The sequence below is a fragment of the Tachyglossus aculeatus genome, chromosome 21 (assembly GCF_015852505.1).
Source record: "Tachyglossus aculeatus isolate mTacAcu1 chromosome 21, mTacAcu1.pri, whole genome shotgun sequence".
Taxonomy (NCBI): domain Eukaryota; kingdom Metazoa; phylum Chordata; class Mammalia; order Monotremata; family Tachyglossidae; genus Tachyglossus; species Tachyglossus aculeatus.
This window is the reverse complement of record NC_052086.1, coordinates 41191498-41214203: the sequence shown is the minus strand read 5'-3', so window position 1 is coordinate 41214203 and position 22706 is coordinate 41191498. Positions and strand designations below refer to the sequence as shown.

General features: G+C 47.0%; 1 protein-coding gene across 1 annotated transcript in view; it reads right to left on the bottom strand.

The window, feature by feature from the left end:
• Nucleotides 1–493: 493 nt before the first annotated feature.
• The window catches only part of KSR2 (kinase suppressor of ras 2), a 451469-nt gene continuing 429256 nt past the window's right edge, over nt 494–22706 (bottom strand). Inside the window, exons 15-19 of the mRNA XM_038762755.1 lie at nt 18008–18104; nt 10411–10544; nt 3272–3403; nt 802–931; nt 494–631 (exon numbers count right to left, since the gene is read on the bottom strand). Coding sequence (XP_038618683.1) covers nt 494–631; nt 802–931; nt 3272–3403; nt 10411–10544; nt 18008–18104 — 631 coding nt within the window. The remainder of the gene's footprint in view (nt 632–801; nt 932–3271; nt 3404–10410; nt 10545–18007; nt 18105–22706) is intronic.

Here is a 22706-nt window from a genome sequence, read left to right as displayed (position 1 = left end):
CTTAGAACAGTGGCTTGGCACATAGTAAGCACTGAACAAATACCAACATCATTATTATTATTATTATTATTATTATTATTATTATTATGTGTCAGGCACTGGAATACAGTGCTCTGCACACAGGAAGTGCTCAATAAATACTATTGAATGAATGAATGAATGAATGAACGAATGAATGAACTAAGTGTTTTGTTCTCTGTCTCTCTCTTTTAGACTGTGAGCCCACCGTTGGGTAGGGACTGTCTCTATATGTTGCCAACTTGTACTTCCCAAGCGCTTAGTACAGTGCTCTGCACACAGTAAGCGCTCAATAAATACGATTGATGATTGATTGATTGATTGATTGAAGTGCTGGGATAGATACAAGATTATTAGGTTGGACACAGTCCCTGTCCCACATGGGGCTCACAGTCTTCCTCCGCATTTTACGGATGAGAGAACGGTAAAAAGAGAGAGGGGATGGTGGAGGGGCGACCGACCGACGGGGAAAACCTTACTCTGCTGATTTCCAAAAGTGCCCGGGGTGGGAGAGGCGACGATTTCTCTTGGGTAGCTTGTCCAACATCTCCATGAGCTTGGTGAAGGTGGGTCTCTCCTCCTGCTCAAATGCCCAGCAGAACAGGAGAATGTCCTGCCACAGAGAGAACGGCGAGCGTCATCCCGGCTCCGATAAGCTCTCCCGGGGGAAGAGCCCGGCCTCTGAGCTCGGCCCGCCGTCCGTCAAAACGGTTTAGCCACCCATTCGATCGCATCTATCCAGCGCTTGCTGCCTGCGGGACGCTGTACTGAGCGCTCACTCACCGAGATCTCTTTCCCCATGCCAATCTGGCTCAGGCTGGGCTTCATCCCTCTTCCCATCTGCCATATTATGGTCTCTGCCGGCTGGGTCTTGAAAGGCCAGGCCCTGGCGTGGAGTTCATACCAGATGGTGCTGTTCACGGGAAAAGCAGGAATCACGGGGCTGAAAGGGCACGGATCCTTACTCCCCTCTCCCAACCGATATCCCCTAGGGCATTTAGAGACTGGAGACTGCCAGCTGGTTGCGGGCAGAGGAGCAGCGTGGACTAGTGGAAAGATCAAGAGCTTGGGAGTCAGAGGACCTGGGTTCTAATCCCTGTACTTCCCAAGTGCTTAGTACAGTGCTCTGCACACAGTAAGCGCTCAATAAATATGCTTGATTGATTGAATGATTGCTCTGCCAACTGCTTGCTGTGTGACCCTGGGCAAGTCGCTTCGCCTCTCTGGGCCTCGGTTAGCTCGTCCGCGTAATGATGAATACGACCGTGAGCCCCAGGTGGAACAGGGGCTGTGTCCAACCTGATTTGTTCGTATTTCCCCCAGGGCTTAGTACAGTGCCTGGTACGTAGTAAGCACTTAACAAATACCATGATAATTATTATTATTATTTTTTCCTCTGTGCCTCAGTTCCTTCAACTGTAAAATGGAGATTTAATACCTAATACCTGTCTTCCCTTCTACTTGGACAGTGAGTCCTACACAGCACAACCTAATTACTACTCCAGCCCTCAGATCTGCATTTGACACACAGTAAACGCTTAAGAAAGACTAGAAAACAAACAACTAAACAAAAAATCCTCTGTTATACTGTGCTCTCCCGAGTGCTTAGTTCAGTGTTCTGCACACAGTAAGCACTCATTCATTCAACTGTACTTATTGAGTGCTTACTGGGGGCAAAGCACTGTACTAAGCACTTGGGAGAGTACAATGTAACTCAAGAAATATGACGGAGACAAAGACCCGCTATTGAAATCTGGAAGGACTTTACCCCTAGTAGGGCAGATCCTTGAGACTCAGTTTACCCAACCCTGGCCAATGCCCACCCTCTCCTCGGGCTCCCAGCGCGGGACAGGCCCAAGCATCTACCTGGAAGCAGAAATGATATTAATAATAATAATAACAACCGTATTTGTTAAGTGTTCCTTCTGTGTCAGGTAATAATAATAATGATGATGGCATTTATTAAGTGCTATGCGTAAAGCACTGTTCTAAGCGCTGGGAGGTTACATGGTGATCAGGTTGTCCCACAGGGGGCTCACAGTCTTAATCCCCATTTTACAGATGAGGTAACTAAGGTCCAGAGAAGTGAAGTGACTTGCCCAAAGTCACACAGCTGACAATTGGCAGAGCCGGGTTTTGAACCCATGACCTCTGACTCCAAAGCCCGGGCTCTTTCCACTGAGCCACGCTGCTTCTCTAGGTACTGTACTAAGCACTGGGATAGATACAAGCTAATCAGGTTGAACCCAGCCCCTGTTCCACATGGGGCACGAAGTCTTAATTCCCATTTTACAGATGAGGGAACTGAGGCCCAGTGAAATGACTTTCCCAAGGTCCCACAGCCGACAAGTGGCAGAGCAGGAATTAGAACCCGGGTCCTTCTGACACCCAGGCTTTGGCTCTATCCATTAGGCGACGCTGCCTGAACCCCAACTCAGCCCCCAAAGGGGTGACCCCCGTCCCCCTCCCCATGACACAATCAATCAATCAATCAATCGTATTTATTGAGTACTTACTGTGTGCAGAGCACTGTACTAAGCGCTTGGGAAGTGCAAGTTGGCAACATATAGAGAGAGTCCCTACCCAACAGTGGGACACAAGACATTCTTTTAGACTGCGAGCCCACTGTTGGGTAGGGACTGTCTCTGTATGTTGCCAATTTGTACTACCCAAGCGCTTAGTACAGTGTTCTGCACACAGTAAGCGCTCAATAAATACGATTGATGATGATGATTCTGGGACACACGGAAAATCCCCAACCAGAGGAGGAAGACTAGTTCCGAGATCTAACGAATCCCGCTGGGTGCAGGAAGGAAAGGATCATTACAATGTTGGGTTTTTGCTTTTTTTGAACTTTGAAAGAATCTGAACTTACTGGAAATTGAGTTTCTCTGATTAAATAAAATAATATATATATATAGCTAACCCGAAATCCATTTGCTTAAGGCTCGGCTCGATAAGGTCGCTTAATTACTTTTCTGCTCAACTTCTCCTAAAAATATACTGGTTTAATTACTGCATTTGTGGGGATGGAAATATCTGATCGGATAAAGACTCCGGCAGGAACTGTTCCCTGTAAGCGAGGGTCTCTAGGGTAGAAATTTACCGCAAGTTCTCCACGGGCACCGACGAAACTCTGTGGAGAACGCCTCCCCCCAAACCCTTTAGGGCAGGACCGGGGCATCCCTAGGAGTCGGTTGTGGGGTGACTACGCCGATCTCGTCAGCTCCTTCCGCTAGGCTGCCCAGCCTACCCGAAGGCAAAGACGTCCGAGTGGTTGGAGAAGGGTAACTTGTCCTCTTCCGTGTCGGGGGCCAGTTGTCGGATGATTTCGGGGGCCAGGTGGCACAGCCAGCCCTTCTGGATACGCAGCTTCTTCTCTCTCCTGTCGGGGCAAACGGCGGGATGAGCCACTAGTCGTCATCATCATCATCAATCGTATTTATTGAGCGCTTACTGTATGCACAGCACTGTACTAAGCACTTGGGAAGTACAAGTTGGTAACATATAGAGACAGTCCCTACCCAGCAGTGGGCTCCCAGTCTAAAAGGGGGAGACAGAGAACAAAACCAAACATACTAACAAAATAAAATAAATAGAATAGATATGTACAAGTAAAATAAATAAATAGAGTAATAAATATGTACAAACATATATACAGGTGCTGTGGGGAAGGGAAGGAGGTGAGATGGGGGGATGGAGAGGCGGATGAGGGGGAGAGGAAGGAAAGGGCTCAGTCTGGGAAGGCCTCCTGGAGGAGGTGAGCTCTCAGTAGGGCCTTGAAGGGAGGAAGAGAGTGAGCTTGGTGGATGGGCGGAGGGATTGGGGGCATTCCAGGCCCGGGGGAGGACGTGGGCCGGGGGTCGATGGCGGGACAGGCGAGAATGAGGTACGGTGAGGAGATTAGCGGCGGAGGAGCGGAGGGTGCGGGCTGGGTTGGAGAAGGACAGAAGGGAGGTGAGGGAGGAGGGGGCCAGGGGATGGATGGACAGCCTGGAAGCCCAGGGTGAGGAGTTTCTGCCTGATGTGCAGATTGATTGGTAGCCACTGGAGATTTTTGAGGAGGGGAGTAATATGCTCAGAGCGTTTCTGGACAAAGATAATCCGGGCAGCAGCATGAAGTATGGCCACTTGCTTAGAACTAGTTACGCGACCCCCCGATCCCTTCAAAGCCCTACTGAGAGCTCACCTCCTCCAGGAGGCCTTCCCTTTTTCCTCTCCTCCTCCCCGCCCTACCTCCTTCCCCTCTCCACAGAACTAGTATATATTTGTACGTATTTATTTTACTCGTACATATTTACTACTCTATTTTATTAATGATAATAATAATAATGATGGCATTTATTAAGCGCTTACTATGTGCAAAGCACTGTTCTAAGCGCTGGGGAGGTTACAAGGTGATAAGGCTGTCCCACAGAGGGCTCACAATCTTAATCCCCATTTTACAGATGAGGTAACTGAGGCACAGAGAGCCTCAGTGAGCCTGTTGTTGGGTAGGGACTGTCTCTATATAATAATAATAACGATGGTATTTGTTATGTGCTTACTATGTGTAAAGCACTGTTCTAAGCACTGGGGAGGTTACAAGGTGATCAGGTTGTCCCACAGAGGGCTCACAATCTTAATCCCCATTTTACAGATGAGGTAACTGAAGCACAGAGAGCCTCAGTGAGCCTGTTGTTGAGTAGGGACCGTCTCTTTATGTTGCCAACTTGTACTTCCCAAGTGCTTAGTACAGTGCTCTGCACACTGTAAGTGCTCAATAAATACGATTGAATGAATTAATGAATGAATAATAATAATAATAATGATAGCATTTATTAAGCGCTTACTATGTGCAAAGCACTGTTCTAAGCGCTGAAGTTAAGTGACTTGCCCAAAGTCACACAGCTGACAATTGGCAGAGCCGGGATTTGAACCCACGACCTCTGACTCCAAAGCCTGTGCTCCTTTCACAGAGCCACGCTGCTTCTTTGTGCATATAGCTGTAATTCTATTTATTCTGATGGTTTTGACACCTCTCTACTTGTTTTGTTTTGTTGTCTGTCTCCCCCTTCCAGACTGTGAACCCGCTGTTGGGTAGGGACCGTCTCTATATGTTGCCGACTTGTACTTCCCAAGCACTTACTACAGTGCTCGGCACACAGTAAGCGCTCAATAAATACGACTGAATGAATGAATGAGTAGAACCCCCAGGTCCTAATCCCGGCCCTGTCACTTCCTGCTGTGTGACTTGGCCGAATCACTTACCTTTTCTGTGTCTCAGTATCCAGATCTGTAAAATGGGGATTCAACAGCGTGGCTTAGTGGCTACAGCCCGGGCCCTGGAGTCAGAAGGACCTGGGTTCTAATCCCGGCTCCACCACGTGTCTGCTGGGTGACCTTGGGCAAGTCACTTCACTTCTCTGGGCCTCGGTTCCCTCAGTTGTAAAATGGGGATTGAGAGTGTGAGCCCCTGTTTACCCTCCCACTTATGATGATAATAATAATAATGATGGCACTTATTAAGTGCTTACTATGTGCAAAGTACTGTTCTAAGATCTGGGGAGGTTACAAGGTTATCAGGTTGTCCCACGGGGGGCTCACAGCCTGCATCCTCATTTTACAGATGAGGGAACTGAGGCACAGAGAAGTTATAGAAGCAGCATGGCTCAGTGGAAAGAGCAAGGGCTTTGAAGTCAGAGGTTATGGGTTCGAATCCCAGCTCTGCCAATTCTCAGCTGTGTGACTTTGGGCAAGACACTTCACTTCTCTGTGCCTCAGTTCCCTCATCTGTAAAATGGGGATTAAGACTGTGAGCCCTCCGTGGGACAACCTGATCACCTTGTAACCATCCCAGAGCTTAGAACAGTGATTTGCACATACTATGTGCTTAATAAATGCCATTATTATTATTGTTATTAAGTGACTTGCCCAAAGTCACACAGCTGAGTCCTGTGTGGAAAAGATCTGTTTCTCATCTGATTACCTCAGGTTTTCCCCAGAGCTTAGTATAGTCCTTGGTATACAGTAAGTGCTTAACACATACTAGTATTAGTATTAGTATTATTGTTATAATTATTATAATTATAATTTCCCAACTCTGGCACTCCTGCCAAGGGACCTGCTAACTCTCTGTGGTTGATTTTCTACATTTGTGAAATGGGAAAGTGTAAAACCTGTAAAACCTGAAGGTAAAACAAATTCCATCATTATTATTCCAGTGCTTAGAACAGTGCTCCAGTGCTTAAAGTAGTTCTTGGCACATAGTAAGTGCTTAACAGATACCATTATTATTATTATTATTATTATTAAGCCACCTGTGCTTCTGACCCCATTCCCTCTCAACTTATGAAATTTCTCGCCCCTTCCCTCCTCCCCTCCCTAACTTCCATCTTCAACCGCTCACTCTCCACTGGTTCCTTCCCCTCTGCCTTCAAACATGCCCATGTCTGCCCCATCCTAAAAAAAACCCTCTTTTGACCCCACCTCCCCTTCTAGTTATCTCCCTATCTCCCTCCTACCATTCCTTTCCAAACTCCTTGAATGAATCGTCTACACCTGCTGCCTCAAATTCCTCAATGCCGACTCTCTCCTTGACCCCCTCCAATGTGGCTTCTGTCCCCTACACTCCACCGAAACTGCCCTCTCAAAGGTCACCAATGACCTCCTTCTTGCCAAATCTACACTCACTCCCTTGGTGACCTCATTCGCTCCCACAGCTTCAACTATCATCTCTACGCTGATGACACCCAAATCTACATCTCTGCCCCTGCTCTCTCTCCCTCCCTCCAGGCTCGGGTCTCCTCCTGCCTTCAGGATATCTCCATCTGGATGTCTGCTCGCCATCTAAAACTCAATATGTCCAAGACTGAACTCCTTATCTTCCCTCCCAAACCCTGCCCTCTCCCAGACTTTCCCATCACGGTAGACGGCACTACCATCCTTCCTGTCTCACAATCTTGGTGTGATCCTCGACTCCGCTCTCTAGTTCACCCCACACATCCAATCCGTCACCAAAACCTGACATTCTCATGTCCGCAACATCACCAAGATCCGCCCTTTCCTCTCCATCCAAACCACTACCTTGCCGGTTCAATCTCTCATCCTATCCCGATTGGATTACTGCATCGGCCTCCTCTCTGATCTCCCATCCTTCTGTTTCTCCCCACTTCAGTCTATAATTCACGCTGCTGCCTGGATCATCTTTGTGCAGAAACGCTCTGGGCATGTTACTCCCCTCCTCAAAAATCTCCAGGAGCTGCCAGTCAACCTACACATCAAGCAAAAGCTCTTCACTCTCGGCTTCCAGGCTGTCCATCACCTCGCCTCCTCCTACCTCACCTCTCTTCTGTCCTTCTCCAGCCCAGCCCGCACCCTCCACTCCTCTGCCACTCACCTCCTCACTGTACCTCGTTCTCGCCCTTCCCGCCGTCGACCCCCGGCCCACGTCCTCCCCCTGGCCCGGAATTCCTTCCCTCCGTACATCCGCCAAGCTAGCTCTCTTCCTCCCTTCAAAGCCCTACTGAGAGCTCACCTCCTCCAGGAGGCCTTCCCACACTGAGCCCCCTCCTTCCTCTCCCCCTCCCCATCCCCCCCGCCCTACCTCCTTCCCCTCCCCACAGCACCTGTATATATGTTTTTACAGATTTATTACTCTATTTATTTTACTTGTCCATATTTATTATTCTATTTATTTTGTTAATGATGTGCATCTAGCTTTATTTCTATTTATTCTGATGACTTGACACCTGTCCACATGTTTTGTTTTGTCGTCTGTCTCCCCCTTCTAGACTGTGAGCCTCTCATTGGGTAGGGACCGTCTCTATATGTTGCCGACTTGTACTTCCCAAGCGCTTAATACAGTGCTCTGCAAACAGTAAGCACTCAATAAATATGATCGAATGAATGAATATTAAATAGCAAGCAATGACATGAACAGATGCGTGTGATGGACGAGAGGGCAGGTGGCTGATAAGATAGCAAAAATTTAGAACGGGACAGAATCAGCTGGTGAGGGGGCTTTAGGCAGAAGGAAAATAATAATGATGGTATTTGTTAAGCACTTACTATGTGCCAAATACTGCTCTAAGTGCTAGGGTTGATTCAAGGTAATCAGGTTGTCCCACGTGAGGCTCACAGTCTTAATCCCCATTTTCCAGATGAGGTCACTGAGGCCCAGAAAAGTTAAGTGCTTGCCTAAGGTCATACAGCAGACAGGTGGCAGGGCCGGGATTAGAACCCATGTCCTCTGTCCCCCAAGCCCGGGCTCTTTCCACCGAGCTGGAGACGGGACAGTTCTCCCCTCCTCCAACCCCACCGCCCTTACGTCCGAATCTTTAAATTATATATTAGCAACCATTGGTTTATATGAATGTCTTCCCAAGTGCTTAGTACAGTGCTCTGCACACAGTAAGCGCTCAATAAATACCATTGAATGAATGAATGTCTGCTTCCCTCTCAAGACTGTCAGCTCATTGGAGAAGCAGCATGGCTCAGTGGAAAAGAGCCCGGGCTTTGGAGTCAGAGGTCATGGGTTCAAATTCCGGCTCTCCTAATTGTCAGTTGTGTGACTTTGGGCAAGTCACTTAACTTCTCTGGGCCTCAGTTACCTCATCTGGAAAATGGGGATGAAGACTGTGAGTCCCCAGAGGGACAACCTGATTGCCTTGTAACCTCCCCTGTGCTTAGAACAGTGCTTTGCACATAGTAAGCGCTTAACAAATGCCATTATTATTATTATTATTACGGGAAGGGAAGTTCCCTGCTCATTCTGTTGGATCGTCCTCTCCCAAGCTCTTAGCATAGTAAGCGCTCATCAAATACCACTGATCTATGGCCTGAATAATGAGATGTTTGGGGAGCAATTAGGGGATTTGGGGATTAGCTGGGGGAGAATCAGTTCAAAGCCTCTGACTGCCAGCGGAACCAGCAAGTCAGCTGATGGAAGCGAGCCATCCGTCATCTGTAAAATGGTAAGATTAAAAAGTGTTTTCCTTTTGATTAAGAAGCATCAATAAGCACCTGAACGCAAGCGCTGCCTCTTCTTCCCCTTTCCCTCCTTCAAAACAACGTTGTTTGTTTGAACAACACAGCGGGGACGGAAAGAAGGGCAAGAACTTCCTAGGGGAAGTGAAACTTCACTGAGTGAAATGATCAAAGGCAGAGTTTCTGCTGAATTCAGAGGTATCGGCTTTTTGAGCGGGAATCGGAGTGGCCCCAGAGGACGGTTTGATCGGAGTCTGGGCCTCGCTCGGAACAAAGGTGCGGTCTAGGGTGCGAAGGTGCGGAATTTATAATAATAGTGATGGTTTTTGTTAAGCGCTTACTATGTACCGGGCACTGTCCTAAGCTCTGGGTTGGATGGCATCCACTCCGAGTGGTTCCCCTCAGCCCGTCCTCCCCTCTAAGATGTTGGGTGGGGTTGGATCCTGTTCTCCAGGCAAATCCATGTGGCAATTAGGTGGCCTGAGAAATAATAATTGTGGTACTTGTTAAGCGCTTACAATGTGCCAAGCACTGTAATAATAATGATGGCATTTATTAAGCGCTTACAATGTGCAAAGCACTGTTCTAAGCTCTAGGGAAGTTACAAGGTGCTCAGGTTGTCCCACAGGGGGCTCACAGTCTTCATCCCCATTTTCCAGATGAGGGAACTGAGGCCCAGAGAAGTGAAGTCACTTGGGAAGTACAAGTTGGCAACATATAGAGACGGTCCCTACCCAACAGTGGGCTCCCAGTCTAGAAGACAAGCAGACAAGCGGCTGAGCTGAGATTTGAACCCATGACCAAGCCCACACAGTAAGCGCTCAATAAATACGATTGATTGATTGATTGATTGCTGTGTGACCTTGGGCACGCCACTGAACTTCTCTGTGCCTCAGTGACCTCATCTGTAAAATGGGGATGAAGACCGTGAGCCACACGCGGGACAACCTGATGACCTGGTATCTACCCCAGTGCTTAGAACGGTGCTCGGCACATAGTAAGCACTTAACAAATACCATTATTATTATTATTGTTCTCCCAGATCCAGCCTCTCCTCTCGTCCTTGGGGGGCCGCAGCTGTCCAGAGAGGGCCTAATAATAATAATAATAATAATAATAATAATAATAATAATAATGGCATTTATTAAGCACTTACTATGTGCAAAGCACTGTTCTAAGTGCTGGGAAGGTTACAGGGTGATCAGGTTGCCCCACGTGGGGCTCACAGTCTCAATCCCCATTTTACAGATGAGGTCACTGAGGCCCAGAGAAGTGAAGTGACTAGCCCAAAGTCACACAGCGGAGCCGGGATTTGAACCCATGACCTCTGACTCCCAAGCCCAGGGTCTTTCCACTGAGGCACGCTGCTTCTCCGAGTCTCTGAGGCCCCCCTCAATCCGCCGCAGAAAGCGGCTCCCCTCTCACCTGCCGGCCTGCAGCACTCCCGAGATGCTGAAAAGCCCAAAGTCCGTGATCACCACCTTGCCGTTGTCATAGAAGACATTTTTCGATTTGAGGTCTTTGTGGAGGATTCCCTTGGCGTGCAGATATCCCATGCCCTGGAGAAAAGCGAGGGAAGAAAACACAAAGAGACCCGGAAGGAGTTTAGGGTTTTGCGTCTTGGGGATAGAAAGTTGCAATGGTCTTTTATTTTTTTTTTTAATGGTATTTGTTAATAATAATCATAATCATGGTATTTGTTAAGCCTCTTACCTTACCTCTTACCTCATCTTACCTCCTCCTCCTCATCTTACCTCTTACCTCATCTTACCTTACCTCGTCTTACCTCCTTCCCTTCCCCACAGCACCTGTATATATGTATATATGTTTGTACATATTTATTACTCCATTTATTTATTTATTTTACTTGTACATATCTATTCTATTTTATTTTGTTAATTTGTTTTGTTTTGAGCTCTGTCTCCCCTGTCTAGACTGTGAGCCCACTGTTGGGTAGGGACTGTCTCTATATATTGCCAATTTGTACTTCCCAAGCGCTTAGTACAGTGCTCTGCACATAGTAAGCGCTCAATAAATACGATTGATGATGATGATATGTTTGTACATATTTATTACTCTATTTATTTATTTTACTTGTACATATCTATTCTATTTATTTTATTTTGTTAGTATGTTTGGTTTTGTTCTCTGTCTCCCCCTTTTAGACTGTGAGCCCACTGTTGGGTAGGGACTGTCTCTATATGTTGCCAACTTGTACTTCCCAAGCGCTTAGTACAGTGCTCTGCACACAGTAAGTGCTCAATAAATACGATTGATTGATTGATTGATTGATTAAGCACTTACTATGTGCCAGGCACTGTACCCTGAGAAGTACACTGTACCCAGAGAAGCAGCGTGGCTCAGGGGAAAGGGCCCGGGCTTTGGAGTCAGAGGTCATGGGTTCAAAACCCCGCTCTGCCACATGTCTGCTGTGTGACCTTGGGCAAGTCACTTAACTTCTCTGAGCCTCAGTTACCTCATCTGTAAAATGGGGATTAAGATTGTGAGCCCCACATGGGGCAACTTGATCACCTTGCATCCCCCCCAGCGCTTAGAACAGCGCTCTGCACATAGTAAGCACTTAACAAATGCCATCATTATTATTATTACCCAGTGCTTAGAACAGTGCTTTGCACATAGTAAGCGCTTAACAAATACCATCATTATCATTATTATTACTAAGTGCTGGGGTAGATACAAGCAAATTGGGGTTGGACACAGTCCCTGTCCCCCATGGGGCTCACAGTCTCAATCCCCCTTTTACAGATGAGGGAACTGAGGGCCAGAGAAGTGAAATGACTTGTCCTAGGTCACACAGCAGACAAGTGGTCGAGCCAGGATTAGAACCCATGACCTTCTTTCAAATCCCGGCTCCGCCAACTGTCAGCTGTGTGACTTTGGGCAAGTCACTTAACTTCTCTGTGCCTCAGTTACCTCATCTGTAAAACGAGGATTAAAACTGTGAGTCCCCTGTGGGACAAGCTGATCACCTTGTAACCTCCCCAGCGCATAGAACAGTGCTTTGCACATAGTAAGCGCTTAACAAATACCATCATTATTATTATTATTACTCCCAGGCCCGTGCTCTATCCACTACGCCAGGCTGCTTCTCTGTTAAGCGCTTACTATGTGTCAAACACTGTTCTAAGCAATGGGTTAAGTCCAAGTGAATTAGGTCGGACACAGTCCCTGTCCCTCATGGGGCTCACAGTCTAAGTTGGAGGAATAATGGGTATTTAATCACCGTTTTACTATTGAGGGAACAGAGGCACAGAGAAGCGAAGTGATTTGCCCAAAGTCACACAGCGGACAATTGGCAGAGGCAGGATTTGAACCCATGACCTCTGACTCCCAAGCCCGAGCTCTTTCCATTGAGCCACACTGCTTAGTACAGTGCTCTGACCACAGTAAGCACTTAATAAATATGATTGAATGAATGAATAACTGGTAAAATGCTCCTCATTAGCTCACTCACCATGGGCTAGTTTTTTTTTAATTGGTATTTGTCTCAGTTTCTTCAACAGTAAAATGGCCAGTAGACAACTTTTTTTTATCGTGGTATTTGTTACATGCTTACTATGTGCCAGGCACTGTACTAAGCACCAAAGTAGAAACTAAACAGGTTGGACACAGTGGACATAGGGCTCACAATCTTAATCCCCATTTTACAGATGAAGTCACTGAGACGCAGAGAAGTGAAGTGACTCGTCCCAGGTCCAACAGCAGACCGGTGGCGGAGGCAGGATTAGAACCCAGGCCCTTCTGACTCCCAGCCCAGGCTCTAGTCACTAGGCCACGCTGCTTCTCTCCCCGCCCCACTTCTAGACTGTGAGCCCACTGTTGGGTAGGGACCGTCTCTAGATGTTGCTAACTTGGACTTCCCAAGCGCTTAGTATAGTGCTCTGCACACTGTAAGCGCTCAATAAATACGATTGATTGATTGATTGATCTGTTCTCCCTCCAACTTAGACTGTCATCCACCACGCCCGGGCCGGGGGCTGTGTCTGACCTGAGGATGTCGTATAATAATAATAATGGTATTTATTGAGCCCTTACTATGTGCAAAGCACTGTTTTAAGCGCTATCCGTCTCAGCCCAGTGCTCAGAACATAGTAAGCGCCTCTCCAACACCGCAATTTCCACCTCTCCCACCATCCACGCGATCCCCCACCCGGAAACCACCTTGATGGAGGCTCTACCATCATCATCATCATCATCAATCGTATTTATTGAGCGCTTACTACGTGCAGAGCACTGTACTAGGCGCTTGGGAAGTACAAATTGGCAACAAAGAGAGACCAGAGCCCTCTCTTCATCAGAAGAGATTAATGGGACAAACTGATTCATTCTCCAGCCACGCGTTCTCAAGAAACGGATGGCTCTTTTTTGTTCTCCGTCCCTTTCATCGTGGGTTGGACAGCCAGACGGGAGAGTCATAATTCAGAGCTCCCGGGAGACCGAGACACTTGGTGACAACGTCTTATCGCCCAAGTCGGTCCCCGACTGAAACGATTAGTCTGGAAAGAACAATGGGGGAGAGAAAAGGGATCGTTAAACCCCTTGTTTTCTCTTTCTGGACAATGAGGGTGCTGCGGGTATCTCAGTGACTTGGGCGAAATGCAGAAGGATGTGGAAAAGAAACTTAATTCCCACAGAGAAGTGGCTTCTCCTCCTAGTAGGAGTAGAGGTGTGGGCTAGTGGTTAGCGGGTTCTAATCCCGGCCTGTCTGTTGTGTGAGCTCGGGCAAGCCACTTCACTTAATGATAGCATTTAATGACAGCATTTATTAAGCGCTTACTATGGGCAAAGCACTGTCTAAGCACTGGGGAGGTTACAAGGTGATCAGCTTGTCCCACGGGGGGCTCACAGTTTCAATCCCTATTTTACAGATGAGGTAACGGAGGCACAGAGAAGTGAAGTGATTTGCCCAAAGTCACAGAGCTGACAATTGGCGGAGCCGGGATTTGAACCCATGACTTCTGACTCCAAGGCCTGTGCTGTTTCCACTGAGCCACGCTGCTTCTCTGTGCCTCGGTGACTTCGACTGTAAAATGGGGGATTAAGATCACTAGCCCCGTGGGAGATGGGGGACTGTGTCCAACCTGAATATCTTGTATCTACCCCGGTGCTTAGAACAGTGCCCGGCACATAGTAAGCGCTTAACAAATACCATTAAAAGAAATGCCAAAACTTACTGCCTTGCATTTGCCTCTGTAACTTTATTCTATTCATGTCTGTCTCCCCCTCTGTGCTGGAAAATCCTTGTAGGCAGAGAAAAAGTCTTCCAACTTTACTACATTCTACTCGCCCAAGTGCTTAGTCCAGTGCTCTGAACACAATAAGTGCTCCATAAATACCATTGATTGATTGGTGGATTGATTGATTGATCCCTCCAGTTATTCATTCATATTTATTGAGTGCTTACTTTGTGCAGAGTACTGTACTAAGCGCTTGGGAAGTACAAGTTAGCAACATATAGAGATGGTCCCTACCCAACAGCGGGCTCACAGTCGAGGAAGGGGAGACAGACAACAAAACAAAACATATTAACAAGATAAAATAAATAGAAGAGATATGTACAGATAAAATAGAGTAATAAATACGTACAAACATATCAATCAATCAATTGTATTTATTGAACGCTTACTGTGTGCAGAGTACTGTACGAAGCGCTTGGGAAGTACAAGTTAGCAACATATAGAGGCGGTCCCTACCCAACAGCAGGCTCGCAGTCTAGGAGGGGGAGACAGACAACAAAACAAAACATATTAACAAGATAAAATAAATAGAATAGATATGTACAGATAAAATAGAGTAATAAATACGTACAAACATATCAATCAATCAATTGTATTTATTGAGCGCTTACTGTGTGCAGAGCACCGTACTAAGCACTTGGGAAGTACAAGTTGGACAACAAAACAAAACATACTGACAAGATAAAATAAATAGAATAAATAGGTACAAATAAAAAAGAGTAATAAAGACGTACAAACATATCAATCAATCAATCAAATTTATTGAGCGCTTACTGTGTGCAGAGCACTGTACTAAGCGCTTGGGATGTACAAGTTGGCAACATATAGAGACGGTCCCTACCCAGCAGTGGGCTCATTTGCCCCATGCAGGACAGGGACTGTGTCCAACCCGATTAGCCTGCATCTGTCCCAGCGCTTAGAACAGTGCTTGACACAGAGTAAGTGCTTAACAAATACCAGAAATATTATTGTTGTTATTACAACAGAACAATAAACAGATACATTCCCTGCCCACAGTAAGCTCATGGTCCTGAGGCATGGCTCAGTGGAAAGAGCCCAGGCTTGGGAGTTAGAGGTCATAGGTTCAAATCCCAGCTCCACCGCTTGTCAGCTGTGTGACCTTGGGCAAGTCATTTAACTTCTCTGTGCCTCAGTTACCTCATCTGTAAAATGGGGATTAGGATTGTGAGCCCCATATGGAACAACCTGATCACCTTGTATCCTCCCCAGCTCTTAGAACAGTGCTTTGCACATAGTAAGTGCTTAACAAATACCGAAATTATTATTATTATTATTAATATGAGGGAGTTTACAGCCTGATCTTCTGAAGGCCAGGTTCGGTCGGAGACACTTTCTACACCTGTGGAGGGATCAGGTCGTTTCATTCATTCATTCAATTTTTTAAATGACATTTATTAAGGCTTACTATGTGCAAATCACTGTTCTAAGCGCTGGGGAGGTTACAAGGTGATCAGGTTGTCCCCCGAGGGGCTCACAGTCTTCATCCCCATTTTACAGATGAGGTCACTGAGGCCCAGAGAAGTGAAGTGACTTGCCCAAAGTCACACAGCTGACAAGTGGCGGAGCAGGGATTTGAACCCATGACCTCTGACTCCCCAGCACGTGCTCATCCCACTGAGCCACGCTGCTTCCCAATTCAATTCAACTGTATTCATTGTATTTATTGAGGCCTCCCCTCCGACTCCAGAAAATTCCCAATTCCACTGCCGTGCCTCCCTCCCAAGCACATGGGCCGAGAACTAGTTGAAAAAGTGTTCGTCCCTACCGAGGCGAACATCGATCGCTCAGTCGACCGTATTTATAGAGCGCTTATTATGTGCAGAGCACTGGACTAGGCGCCGGAGGGAGAGCAATGCCGCGGAATGAGCAGACACATCTCCCGCCCACACCGAGCTGACTGTCTAGAGGGGGAGGCAGGACATTAATATGAATAACATGGAGCCGAAGTAAACGATGAACGAATGCAGGGAACATTTGGTAGGGAGAGGTGCTCTCGTCTAAAGACAATATATTTGATCATTAGGAAAGCACTGGGAATGAATGAAAATCACCGAATTGCCGACAGATGAATGACGGCGAAAGAGGAGCTCGAGGCCGGGTGGAGACCTTAAGTGGTACGTTTGGATGGGAAGTAAGGATGCATCCGGATGACATCCCGTCGGAGGTCCTCGCCGTCGGCTTTCAAGTCGCCGATCCCCTCGCCCCCTCCTTCAATCAATCAATCAATCACATTTATTGAGTGCCTACTGTGTGCACAGCACTGTACTAAGCGCTTGGGAAGTACAAGTTGGCAACATATAGAGACAGTCCCTAGCTCCTTCCTCACTCTAACCCAGCCCTCACACTTCACTCGTTTAATGCCAACCTACTCACCGTCCCTTCATCTCGTCTCTCTCCCCGCCGACCTCTCGCCCACATCCCATCTCTGGCCTGGAATGCCCTCCCTAATTTTCTACCCGACAGCACTTAGTCCAGTGCTCTGCACACAGTAAGCGCTCAATAAACACGACTGAATGAATCTGACAATGACTCTCCCAACCTTCAAAGCCTTACTGAAGGCATTCGTTCATTCATTCAATCATATTTATTGAGTGCTTACTGTGTGCAGAGCACTGTAATAATAATAATAATAATAATGATGGCATTTATTAAGTGCTTACTATGTGCAAAGCACTGTTCTAAGTGCTGGGGAGGTTACAAGGTGATCAGGTTGTCCCACGGGGGGCTCACAGTCTTCATCCCCATTTTACAGATGAGGGAACCGAGGCACAGAGAAGTTAAATGACTTGCCAAAGTCACACAGCTGACAACTGGTGGAGCCGGGATTTGAGCCCATGACCTCTGACTTTTTCTGTACTAAGTGGCACATTCTAGACTGTGAGCCCACTGTTGGGTAGGGACCGTCTCTATATGTTGCCAACTTGTACTTCCCAAGCACTTAGTACAGTGATCTGCACACAGTAAGCGCTCAATAAATATGACTGAATGAATGAATGAATCTCTTTCAAGAGGGCTTCTCTAAGCCTTCATTTCCTTTTTTCCCTCTCCCTTCTGCATCAGCCTGATTTTCTTCCCTGATTCACCCTACTCCTCAGCCCCACAGCACTTGTGTATATATGTGTTAATTTATTTATTCCTATTAATGCCTGTCTCCTCCTCTAGACTGTAAGCTCATTGTGGGCAGGGAATGTGAATGTGTCACTGTATTGTTGTACTGCAATCTCCCAAGCGCTTAGTGCAGTGCTCTGCGCACCGTAACCGCTCAATAAATATGACTGAATGAATTCCCTGCCCACAGCGAGCTTTGTGATGATACAAACGCTATAGTGACTCAAGACATTCTTACATTCATTCAATCTTATCTATTGAGCGCTTACAGTGTGCAGAGCACTGTGCTAAGCACTTGGGAAGTACAAGTTGGCAACAATGGGCGTCAGGAGATCTAACCAGTGGGGCTACACCATTTGTTGTTGTTTCATACTCTCCCAAGTGCTTAGGACAGTGTTTTACACACGGTAAGCGCTCAATAAATACGACATTGAATGAATGAATGGTCGGAGGTGAGGAGAGGGTCTGTATTTAAAGTAGGTTTCTTTGTCTTCACAGCCTCATTTCCTTTAGGTCCAACTGAATGTATTTCATCCCTGCCTGGACTTATGTCCTTGGGCTAGTATGAAGTTCTGGGGTGAGGGATTATTTGGAAGCGGGCAAGGGGCAGGAAGGAGGAGGATATCCTGATGTACCTTGACAATCTCCTGAGCGATCTGCCGCGTCTTGTTGACGTCCAGGACGATTTTCGCGTCCCTCACCACGGAGAAGAGCGTCCTTCCCTTACATAGGCTGAAAAACAAGAAGGCGACAGGTGATTATGGCATTTGTTAAGCGCTTACTATGTGCCACGCACCGTTCTAAGCGCTGGGGTGGATACAACGTAATCAGAGTGGACACAGTCCCTGTCCTCCTTGGAATGCGGGATCCACATTTTATGGATGAGAGAACTGAGGCCCAGAGAAGAGAAGTGACTTAAAAATAATAATAATAATAGTTATGGTATTTATTAAGCACTTACTATGTGCCAGGTACTGCACTAAGCACTGGGGTGGATACAAGCAAATCAGGCTGGACACAGTCCCTAACCCAAGTGGGACTCATCGTCTCAATCCCCATTTTACAGATGAGGGAAATGAGACCCAGAGAAGTGAAGTGACTTGTCCAAGGTCATACAGCAGACAAGTGGCAGAGCCGGGATTAGAACCCATGATAATAATAATAATAATGATGGCATTTATTAGGTGTTTACTATGTGCAAGCACTGTTCTAAGTGCTGGGGTGATTATAAGGTGATCAGGTTGTCCCACAGGGGACTCACAGTCTTCATCCCCATTTTACAGATGAGGTAACTGAGGCCCAGAGAAGTGAAGTGACTTGCCCAACGTCACACAGCTGACAATTGGCGGAGCCAGAATTTGAACCCATGATCTCTGATTCCAAAGCCCGAGCTGTTTCCACTGAGCCACGCTGCTTCTCCCAGGCCTGTGCTCTATCCACTAAGTTGCCCAAGGACACACAGCCAACATGTGGCAGAGTCTGGATTAGAACCCAGGTCCTCTGACTCCCAGGAAGGTGCTCTTTCCACTTTACGTCAAAGATGAGAGCTACAGTCTGGAGCCCCAGAAGCTCAGAAGCACACCAGAGAATCGATCAATCGATCGATGGTATTTATTGAGAACTTATTATGTAAAGAGCACTGTACTAAGCGCTTGAGGGAGAACAATACAGCAGAACCAGCATACACATTCCCTGGAAAAGCCCAGATGATGTTGAAAATAAAGAGAGGGTTGGTTTCCCACTGAATCTGCAATGCTGCAGTCCCAGCCCTGACAACCAGCAATCAATCAACCGTATTTATTGAGCGCTTACTGCATGCAGAGCACTGTACTAAGCGCTTAATAATAATAATAAAAATGGCATTTGTTAAGTGCTTACTATGTACAAAGCACTGTTCTAAGCGCTGGGGAGGATACAAGGTAATTAGGTTGTCCCACAGGGGGCTCAGTCTTCATCCCCATTTCACAGATGAGGGAACTGAGGCAGAGAAGTGAAGTGATGTGCACAAAGTCACACAGCTGACAAGTGGCGGAGCTGGGATTTGAACCCATGACCTCTGACTCCCAAGCCCAGCTCTTTCCACTGAGCCACGCTGCTTCCCTGCGTGGCTCAGTGGAAAGCACTTGAGACAGTACAATTTTACAGAGTTGGCAGACACGTTCCCTGCCTGCAACGAGGCGGGGTGAGGCATGTTTCTGCTTCTCTCGGTACTTTGTTCAGCACTTAGACTCCGTACTAAGCGCTGAAGTCATTACAACACAATCAGGTTGGACACAGTCCGTGTCCTACATGGGACGCCCCATCTTAATTCCCATTTTTCAGATGAGGTCACTGAGAGACAGAGAAGAAAACTGACTTGCTCAAGGTCCTACAGCAGACAATCCCAAACTGAGCCGCCTCCTTCCTCTCCCCCCTCCACCCCCTGCCCTACCTCCTCCCCCTCCCCACAGCACCTGTTTATATGTTTGTACAGATTTATTACTCTATTTATTTTACTTGTACATATTTACTATTCTATTTATTGTATTTTGTTAATCAGTTTTGTTCTGTTTATTTTATTTTGTTAATCTGTTTTGTTTTGTTGTCTGTCTCCCCCTTCTAGACTGTAAGCCTGTTGTTGGGTAGGGACCGTCTCTATAGGTTGCCAACTTGTACTTCCCAAGCGCCTAGTACAGTGCTCTGCACACAGTAAGCGCTCAATAAATACAATTGAATGAATGCATGAACGAAAGTGGCGGAGCCGGAATTAGAACCCAGGGCCTTCTGACTCTCTGGCCCACCTTCTACTCACTAAGCACACTGCTCCTAGTCCAAGCTAGCGACTGCTAAGATAGAGACACCTCCCCCACTGCTCTCCAATAGCAATTGATGAAGTGGGGGAGGGAGCCAGGACATATTGCCAATTAAAATCACAGTGACACTGGAATTTTAAGGAGCCAGACGTGGGTGGATTTTGCCTTTAATTCTCTCTGAGCACTTATCTCTTTTCTGAACACCCACCTCCGCTCATTATCGGCAAGAACTGGGCAAATACCTGACCTCTGGAATAAGTCTGGCAAAATCGCCACGCTGGCTTCGAGTTTCATAGCTGTAAAATTGATCACGTTCAGCAAGTTAGCAGATTTCAGCTATCTCTCGCCCCTGGACCCTGTCCACCCTTCCCTCCCTTTTCTAGATTTATTCATTCAGTCACCCAATCGTATTTATTGAGTGCTTCATTTATTCATTCAGTCATATTCATTGAGCTCTTACTGTGTGCAGAGCACTGAACTAAGTGCTTGGAAAGTACAATACAGCAATAAAGAGAGATAATGCCCACCCACAATGGGCTTACAGTCTAGAGGGGGGAGACAGACTTCAAAACGGTTGTGCCGTCCACAGTGACGGGGAAGTATCGAGGAGAAGGGGATGGTCCACTGTCAAAGGCAGCCGAGAGGTGGAGGAGGATTAGGATAGAGTAGGAGCAGTTGGATTTGTCAAGAAGGAGGTCACTGGCGACCTTCGAGAGGGTGGTTTAAGTAGAAGGAAGGGGATGGAAGCCAGATTGGAGGGGGTCCAAGAGAGAGTTGGAGGAGAGGAAATTGAGGCAGTGATTGTAGAATGACTCGCTCAAAGGAGTTTGGAGAGGAAGGGTAGGAAGGAGATGGGGAGATCAATGGACGGGGATGTGGGGTCAAGGGAGGGTTTTTTTTTAGGATGGGGGAGACGTGGGCATGTTTGAAGGCAGTGGGGAAGAAGCCATTGGAGAGTGAGTTGTTGAAGGTGGTAGTTAAGGAGGGAAGGAGGGAAGGGGCGAGAGTTTTTCTAAGGTGCAAAGGAAGGGATGGGGTCCGATGCACATGTAGAGGAGGCAAGAGATTGTCTCTCGAAAAACTGCTGGGAAGGATGGAAAATTGAAAAAGGGGCCGAGAGGAGGTGGGAATGGAGGAGGGGGAAGGGTGATTTTGGAGAGCTCACACTTGATGGTGTTAATTTTCTTAATGAAGTAGATGGCCAGATCATTGGGGGCAAGGGATGGGGGAGGAGAGAGACAGGGGGCCTGAGGAAGGAGTTAAATGGCTGGAACTACTGGCGAGGGTGATAGGCATGGGTTTCAATCAGGGAAGAGAAATAGTTTCGCTTACTGTATGCAGCACACTCTACTAAGCTTTTGGGAGAAGACGATACAATAGTGAACAGACACATTCCCTGCCCACAATGAGCTTATAGTCTAGAGTGGGGGGGGGGGGGGGACAGACATCAATGCAAATAAATGAATTACAAAAACTCCTCACCATTGGCTTTAAAGGAGTCCATCACCTTGCTCCCTCCTAACTCATTTCACTTCTCTCCTTCAACCCAGCCCGCACTCTCCGCTCCTCTGGTGCCGCTAACCTTCTCCCTGGGCCTCCATCTCTCCTGTTTCACGGTCGACCCCTGGCTCAAGTCCCAACTCTGGCCCGGAACGCCCTCAAATCCCACAAATGATGCCTCTCCCCACTTCAAAGCAGCATGGCTCAGTGGAAAAAGCACGGGCTTTAGAGTCAGAGGTCGTAGGTTCAAATCCTGGCCCTGCCAATTGTCAGCTGGGTGACATTAGGCAAGTCACTTCATTCATTCAATCGTTTTTATTGAGTGCTTACTGTGTGCAGAGAACTGTACTAAGCACTTGGGAAGTACAAATTGGCAACATATAGAGACGGCCCCTACCCAACAGTGGGCTCACAGTCTAGAAGGGGGAGACAGAGAACAAAACATATTAACAAAATAAAATAAATAGAACTTCACTTCTCTGTGCCTCAGTTACCTCACCTGTAAAATGGGGATTAAGACTGTGAGCCCCCAGTGGGACAACCTGATCACCTTGTAACCTCCCCAGCGCTTAGAACAGTGCTTTGCACATAGGGAGGCTTAATTAATGCCATCATCATTATTATTATTATTAAAGTCTAACTGAAGACCCATCTCCTCCAAGAGGCCTTCCCAGACTAAACCCCACTTTTCCTTGTCTCCCACTACCTTCTGTTTTGCCCTGACTTGTTTTCTTTGCTCTTTCCCCTCTCCCTCTCATATATATATAAATATACATAAATATATACATATACGTATATAAAAATATACATATGTGTAATTCTGTTTATTTGTATTGATATCTATCTCCCCACTTCTAGACTGTGAGCTCGTTTGGGGCAGGGAATGTCACTGTTTATTGTTGCATTGTACTCTCCCAAGAGCTTTGTACAGTGGGTTGTAATCCTGGCTCCGCCGTTTGTCAGCTGTGTGACCTTGGGCAAGTCACCTCACTTCTCTGTGCTTCAGTTCCCTCATCTGTAAAATGGGGATGAAGACTGTGAG